The following is a 7,506-nucleotide window of genomic DNA, read 5'->3' on the forward strand; positions in this document are numbered from 1 at the left end:
ATATATATATATTTGTGCTCTGAACACATCTGATTTGATAGTGAAGCCCTAAGGGCGTTTAAACTAAATTACATGGCAAGATATCAGGCTGATTCATACGTTGATTAAACACTGCATGGTGTCTTTTTAAGTTGGAAAGAGAAAGGAAAGATTTGTAGCAGCCAAATCTTTATTACGGTAGTATTTTTTTTCCCTTTCATTTTTTATACTTTGCCTTTCCAGGCATTAATTCATGAAACCTATGAATAATTTTTAAAAATTGGCAATAAGACATGACTATGACAGTTCACTTTAGAGGGAATGTATCTCTGATCATTGAGTCTCTTGGCAACTGGCGAGTTTCACAACAGGATCATTTGCTGGAAATGGGCCACTAGAGTCGATGGACATTGATTTGCTCCAACAACTCTCGTGTTCTTTGCTGCATGACGCGATGAGTTTTAAGTCCTTAGATAAAAATCATTTTAAAAAATCTTGTTAAAAATCAGAGAAAACACCCCAGTAAATATATACTTACCTTACCTTTCTTAGGGATGTAATTTTACGATGAAGGGATTTAATGTCTTATTGTTTTATATAGTGCAAATATTCATTTTGGAAGCTGCCTTTGGGAAGTAGAACAGAAGTAGCTTTAACAAGGTGACTGCAAATACTTTTTAAGGAAAATACCAGACCAAAGTAAGTCTGACTTTGCTCTCTTCACAAAAGATTATGCAAATGACCCCCTGGGAAACTAACTCAGGAGCTAAAGTGGTCAGATGTGTGTCTGATACCGAAATAGTAGCTTAAATTTAGCATGTGATGTGACTGTTGTCCTCCCAGATCCTCCCAATCTCCACCACAGCAGCTGCAGCTAAAAATAGAAGATGATAAGAGAGAAGGTTTCTCGATGGGAAAAACAGATCCCAAGTAACTGACAGAATCACAAAGCAGCAATGCACTCTCTACGGTTTCTGAGCGCTGAAATTCTGGTCTCCAAGGGGCAGTTGGTAAGGCAAAACCTGAGCCATCTTGCACACAACCTCTTCCCTCTTCTTTTTAAGGCAAGCTACTTACAGGAGCAGGTGGAGGTGATTCATGACCTGGTGGAGAACTGGCCGCTGCCCGAATTCAATGTTGGAAAGCTCCTGGGGAAGACAGCTGATCACCCTGAAGACATCAGTAACAGAGCCTGTTCTTTGTGCCTGGCCAGCTGCCTAGCTGGTTTGAAGGACTATGTTTTGAATTGCTCATCACCCTATGCGAAACGACTCAAAACGGTGGACTTGACAGGCATAAAGGACGTTGAGGTTCAGCTCTGCCCCTGTAGGAAAACAATGGGACGATGGGCCCGGACAGAGCTGCTCTCGAGGACCTGCTATGATCTGCTGGTGGACATGCAAAACCTGCCCTTCCATCCGGATGTGTTTGAGATCTCTGTTGATGTCTTAGCCGACATCTTTGTTACTGAACGAAGCTATGAGGTAGTTGTCCAGGCCCTGCTAATGAGGTGTCACTGCCCACTCAAAATCTGCTGCAAAGCCTTCCGAGTGGACAACCTGGCTCTAAAGAAGCTCTTCTACATCATAAAGCTTACCGAGCCCTCTTCCTTGGGCAAGTTTGAAGTAGTTCACAATGTTAGGCTCCATATGGAACATTTGCAAGTGCTTTTTAATAACGTCCAATTTCCTAAACTGGCATCGCTCACACTGCCAGCTGGGACCTTTGATGTGAGAAGGTTCACCCCAGAGGATGAAGCCACTCTTTCAGGAATTGGGGAAAAGATGAGCCAGATGACTCAGCTGAGAGAGCTGAGCCTAGCATTTTCCACCCTTACCGGACGGCTCCGTAAACTGCTCAGGTAATGCGTCCCACATTGCTTTTGCTGGTGAGTCAAAATGCCAGGTGGTTGGAAATGCATGAAGAAAGGATGAGGTATAGCCACCAAGCAGCTGCCACTGTTGATGGGAGGGAGGCAGGTTGACGGAGAACAGCAATTGCATGTTGCTGTTTAATTGCTAACAAGTCACTCGCTCACCAGGATGGTTCCATATTATTTCAGTCTTACTTGAAAAGGAATTGAATCTGGGAGAAACCAGCTGCCTCAAAATGCCTCTGAGATACTCTAGCTAAGAGAAATGAACTCAGATTTTCATTGGCTTAGGCCATTGTTTAATAAGAGACCAATGAAATCCTCCCATGGGGATTTCCAGATAAAAATATACTGCTGACAGGTCTTCAGCCTGCAATATATAAAACATTTTATATTTTGGGGTTAATAGTTAAGAGTTCTGTGCAATAAGTATCCAGTGGGTACTGGTTCCACTACTATAGGCAACAGTGGCTTTTTCTAATTCTTTTTTTTTTACCCTTTCCATTGATTTACAGAACATATTTATATATCCAGGGCTTTTTTTCTCATAGAAAGCTCAGAACGGAGTTCCGGCACCTTTTTTGGATGGAACCTTCTAGAGTAGGCAAGGCGGGTTGTATGACATGTGTGAGTTCCGGCACCTTTTTCTTTTACAAAAAAAGCACTGTATATATCTCTACTGAAAAGGAAGACCCCTGAATTCAGTCTGGCTTACTTCCATGTGTATAAGATTGATCTGTAATCATCTTTAAAAATGCAGCACTTTGAGAAAAATTTTACTTGGGGTCTGATTAAGTCTTCAATGATAGAACCAAAGAAAAATCTCTATCTATACAAAGTATTTATATTTCACATAAATAAATAATATCTCAATTGTAATTTGCTCTCAAAAGCAGTTTTATACTGTAGAAGATCTATTTTTTTTGTACAACAAAACTATATTGGGGGCCCTTTCTGAGCCAACAATCAAAGCTATATCAATGATATTATCATTATTTTTGCTGTACCTGAGGCAGAAAGAAATGATAAACAGCTACTGAATTCATTATTTAAGTCACCATCCTGGCACGGAATATCTTTCTTTCGCTCAGGCGTTTCCAGCCCACAACCAAAGGGCTGCATGTGGTCCACAAGATAATAAAAAAATGAAGTTTGTTATTAATAAAGGAGAATATTTGTAGCTTAGGGTTTGGTGCTCTCTGAGCTTGTCTGTTTTCTTATAGATGTTTTATTACCCAAGTTAGGTAGCATCATCAGTGCCAGTTACCTGGCTTGGGTAATGAAACGTCTGCAAATAAACAACCAAGCTCAGAGAGCACCAAGGACCTCTGAAATTTGTTATTTATATACGTTAGCTATATTATCAGGGCTATTTTTGTCATAGAACACTCAGAACGGAGTTCCGGCACCTTTTTTGGATGGAACCTTGTAGGGTAGGCAAGGCGGGTTGTATGACATGTGTGAGTTCCGGCACCTTTTTCTTTTAGAAAAAAAGCACTGTATATTACATATTTTATATGCAGACCAAGACAATTCTTCTTGACCCAACGTGGGCAAGTCAAAAGATTGGACAATCAAGCTTTAGATAGAAATCTAAAATAATAGAGGATCAAGAAACCCTACGTTTGTTAAGAAGGATCTTTTCTTCTGAGGAGGGATGTGACATTAACAAGGGCTCTATGGACAAGAAGGCCATTTGGGAACTTCATGTCTGGCTTGATAGGGACTGACAGATGTGGGGAGGGGGAGTATCTCTGTCCAGTAAATGTTATATTAGTAGAGTTTTGTGTCAGCTCATTGACTGTTAGACATCTTGATTTGGCCATGAAGAATTCTGAATCAGTATTTTCGTCAATTCTGTGAGCACTAAATATTTTGGTCTATCTCACCCTGGTTTGACCTCTCCACTGTTCACCCCTACTCTTTCTGGAATACTTGAATACTTGAAAATAAAGGGTCTTAGCCTCAGAACAAATGTTCTGTTTACATCCCGACTCTATGTGAATGGAAACTAATTTATTTCTACTTTCTTCTTCCTGTACTTCAATCAGCCACCAATTTATATGAGGACTTTTCCTCTTATCCCATGGCTGCTAAATTTGCTCAGAGTCTTTGATGAGGGACTTTGTTAAAAGCCTTTTAAAATGCCAAATAAACAAGCTGTCATGGTTCCAACAGATGAAACTCTTCAAAAGAACTTTGAGGCATTATTTACCTTAAAGAATCTTTTATTTGAGAAACATAATACCAGCACTACATAGTTGAGACCAAAAACTAAATTCCCCTTTCCTGGGTACAATGTAACAAAGCACAATTCCCTCTTCCAATTAACAGTCATAAATCACATTCCCCAATTAGTTTGAAGTGTGGGCTTTCTCCCCAACTCTCCAGCCCGCCAAAATTCTAACAACTCAGGGCCCAATGTCTTGGGTTCCCATAGCTGAGTTATTATTGTTATGACTAACTAGACTCTCATCCACATTCTCCCTCCTAGCATCAACTAACTCTAAAAGCATCTGTTGTCAAAGTAAGAACATCCGATGTTAGCAGCGTTGACATAAGGTCTGGCAAATTAATCCTATCCACTTACTTGATGAAACTTTCAGACGTCTCTAAAAAATCAGTGAGGCAGGAATTACCTTTGCATAAACCCTACTAAAGAATTAGCAAGATGTTGCCATATGCCCAGGTGACCATTCTATTTTTTAATACCACTTTCCCACCCTAGGTGATCTATATTTTCCTGAATCCTTTTTTAAAAATTGACATTAGAGCCATTTTCCATTCTTATGTTACAGAGGTTAGCGTGTGCATGTTTATTTATCTCTTGTTTTTAAAAGCTGTAGAATGGCACTGTACTTGTGCAGTTATTGAATTGGTGGTTTTATTAAACTTTCCAGTCCTTTGAAGACACCGCTGAAAATGCTGGATGTTTCTAATTGTTCACTGAACCATCTTGACATGGCTTATTTAGCCAACAGCCTGCATTCAGAGAGCCTAGAAGCTCTTGACATCAGCGGACATGATGTGGCTGATTTGTACCCATCCACCTTCTTCAAACTCCTGAACCGTGCATCTTACACACTGAAAAGTCTCATGCTTGAGGAATGCAACATTCAGGACATTCATATCAACATGCTGATTTTGGGATTGGTTCCTTGTCGAAAATTAGAGGAGTTGAAGTTCCTTGGAAATCCTCTATCTTCTCGAGCCTTGAAATGTCTTTTTAATATTTTCATTGATTTTCCAAGGCTGAAATATATTGAATTTCCAGTTCCAAGAGATTGCTATGCAAGCAACATCAGTTACCCAATTGGTGAAAGTGATCTTTTGAAATTTGACCACCAGAAATATGAGAGAATAGTCGAAGAACTTCACATGATTTTATTGCAAGCAAAGCGGGAAGACATCACGGCTTCTACTCCCCTCTATGGAGGGTATGATGCTGCAATTCAGGAAACAGGAAATGAACTAGGAATTTCTTTGTTGAAGTCATTCCAAGATGCCCTACAAAATTTCAGCGTGGCACTTAAGGAAATGAGCTGAAATTTGAAGCTGAACAAGTATAAAGAAACAAAATGTGAGCACATATGGAGAATTGAAAAGAGATTTGTGGTACCATCAAACTGATATCATGGTCACCTGAAGATCTCCCATAGAACTATAAGCATCCCCTTTTATACTGGTTTGACCTTTCATCATCTTTATTTCCTGAGAAAATTCAGACACACATACTAAAAATAAGATAAATCACAAATATATTTTTAAAAGTATACATGGACCTAGTGATGTCCATTATGCAATCCAGTGTTGGGGACTCCATTTAGGGAATTCCAGAGCAAGCCCTAATGCAGTAAATGCAAAACTGCAACCCACTTTGCACCGTTCCTCATTTATTTTTATAGATATTTTGGCAAGAAATTGAAGCTCTCATTGGAAAATAAAATATCTGATTTGGATGCTAAATAGATGGTTGTTTCAGAATGCTTCAATATATGGTACTTACTATTTTAAGTTCATGAACCAATCTGAGATTTCACCATATCTATGCACTCAATATTACGCTGCGTTTTTTCTGTGAGTCCTGTGGAATGGCCATTTTATCCTAGACAGCCCAATCTACCCAGTTTGTCCAAGAGAATATGATTAAATTAAATGATTTCTATGCATATATGAGTCAGAGAAATGACTATCAATCTCTAATTTTCAATGTTTTTCTTGGTATATCAGATGTTAAGTGCAGTATATAGCTGAGTATACACAAGAACTATATATATATATATATATATATATATATATATATATATATATATATATATATATATATATATATATATATATATATATATATATATATATATATATATATATATATATATATATATATATATATATATATATATATATATATTGTAGAGCATTAACAAGTATATGGAAATGAGTTTTTCTCTCAGAATTCTTACTTTTCTACTTAGTTTTGTCATACGAGGTAGTGCTCGACTTGTAACCATTCGTTTAGTGCAGGGGTAGACAACCTCGGCTCTTTTATGACTCGTGGACTTCAACTCCCAGAATTCCTGAGCCAGCCATGCTGAGGGGAAAGGGAGAGTTTCCAAGCTGAGCCATGCTGGCTCAGGAATTCTGGGAGTTGAAGTCCACGAGTCATAAAAGAGCCAAGGTTGCCTACCCCTGGTTTAGTGAAAGTTACAATGGCACTGCAAAAAGTGACTTATGACTGTTTGTCACACTTCTAACTGTTGCAGCAGCCCCAGGATCAAAATCTGGACGCTTGAGACCTGGAATATATTTACGGTTGTCCCAGGGTGATCACATTTTGCGACCTTCTGACAAACAAAGTCAACGGGGAAGGCAGATTTACTTAGCAACCGTGTTACTAATAAAACCACTGCAACGATTTATCTAACAACTCTGACAAAAAAAAGGTAGTAAAATAGGGCAAAATTCACTTAACCACTGTCTTGGTTAGTAATGGAAATTTTGGGCTCAGTCCTTGTGGTAATCTGAAATGACATCTGGGGGAACAGAAAGGGAGAGACCCTACACAAAACGCAGAACTACTTGATCTCTCTTGGTTGACTGTCTCCTGCCCAGCCATCTCCCCTCCATTTCAACAGCAGAAAGAGCAAAATTTGCTGATCAGGGGAAAGAGTTTTTCAAGAGTGACTTCGGTTTCACTCCTCTTCCTTTTCCTCCCTGCCTGTCTGTCTGGGGATTATAGGTTAGCTTAACTTGCAGCACACTAATTCACAGTACAAGGCCTGTACAGAAGCTCTAGAACAGCGTTTTTCAAGCCTGACAACTTTGCAAAGTATGAAAAACACTGCACTGCAACAGAGTGGACAACCTGAAACCCCAGGTCACCTGAGGTCTCCAACTTTGCTGTGCTTTTTTTTTTCCTGCACTCATCAAGACTCTTGTCTATAATTTTTGAAAATCAAGAGAAGAGTTTCTCACTATTGTGAAGGAAGTAGTGTAAGCCCTAGATAGCATGATTAAGGTAAAGGTAAAGGTTCCCCCGCACATGCGTGCTAGTCGTTTCCAACTCTAGGGGCCGGTGCTCATCTCCGTTTCAAAGCCGAAGAGCCAGCGCTTGTCCGAGGATGTCTCCGTGGTCATGTGGCCGGCATGACTAG

General features: G+C 39.4%; 1 protein-coding gene across 1 annotated transcript; it reads left to right on the top strand.

Annotated features, from left to right (window-relative positions):
- The first annotated feature begins 923 nt into the window (after positions 1-923).
- Positions 924-5,905, top strand: LRRC14B (leucine rich repeat containing 14B). The gene is made up of 2 exons (XM_081315489.1): positions 924-1,840; positions 4,753-5,905. Exons 1-2 carry the CDS (start codon positions 936-938, stop codon positions 5,396-5,398), a joined length of 1,551 nt encoding a protein of 516 aa, XP_081171615.1. The 5' UTR covers positions 924-935; the 3' UTR covers positions 5,399-5,905.
- Positions 5,906-7,506: the final 1,601 nt, after the last annotated feature.

The sequence above is a fragment of the Vipera berus genome, assembly GCF_964194415.1.
Source record: "Vipera berus genome assembly, chromosome: 2".
Lineage (NCBI taxonomy): Eukaryota > Metazoa > Chordata > Lepidosauria > Squamata > Viperidae > Vipera > Vipera berus.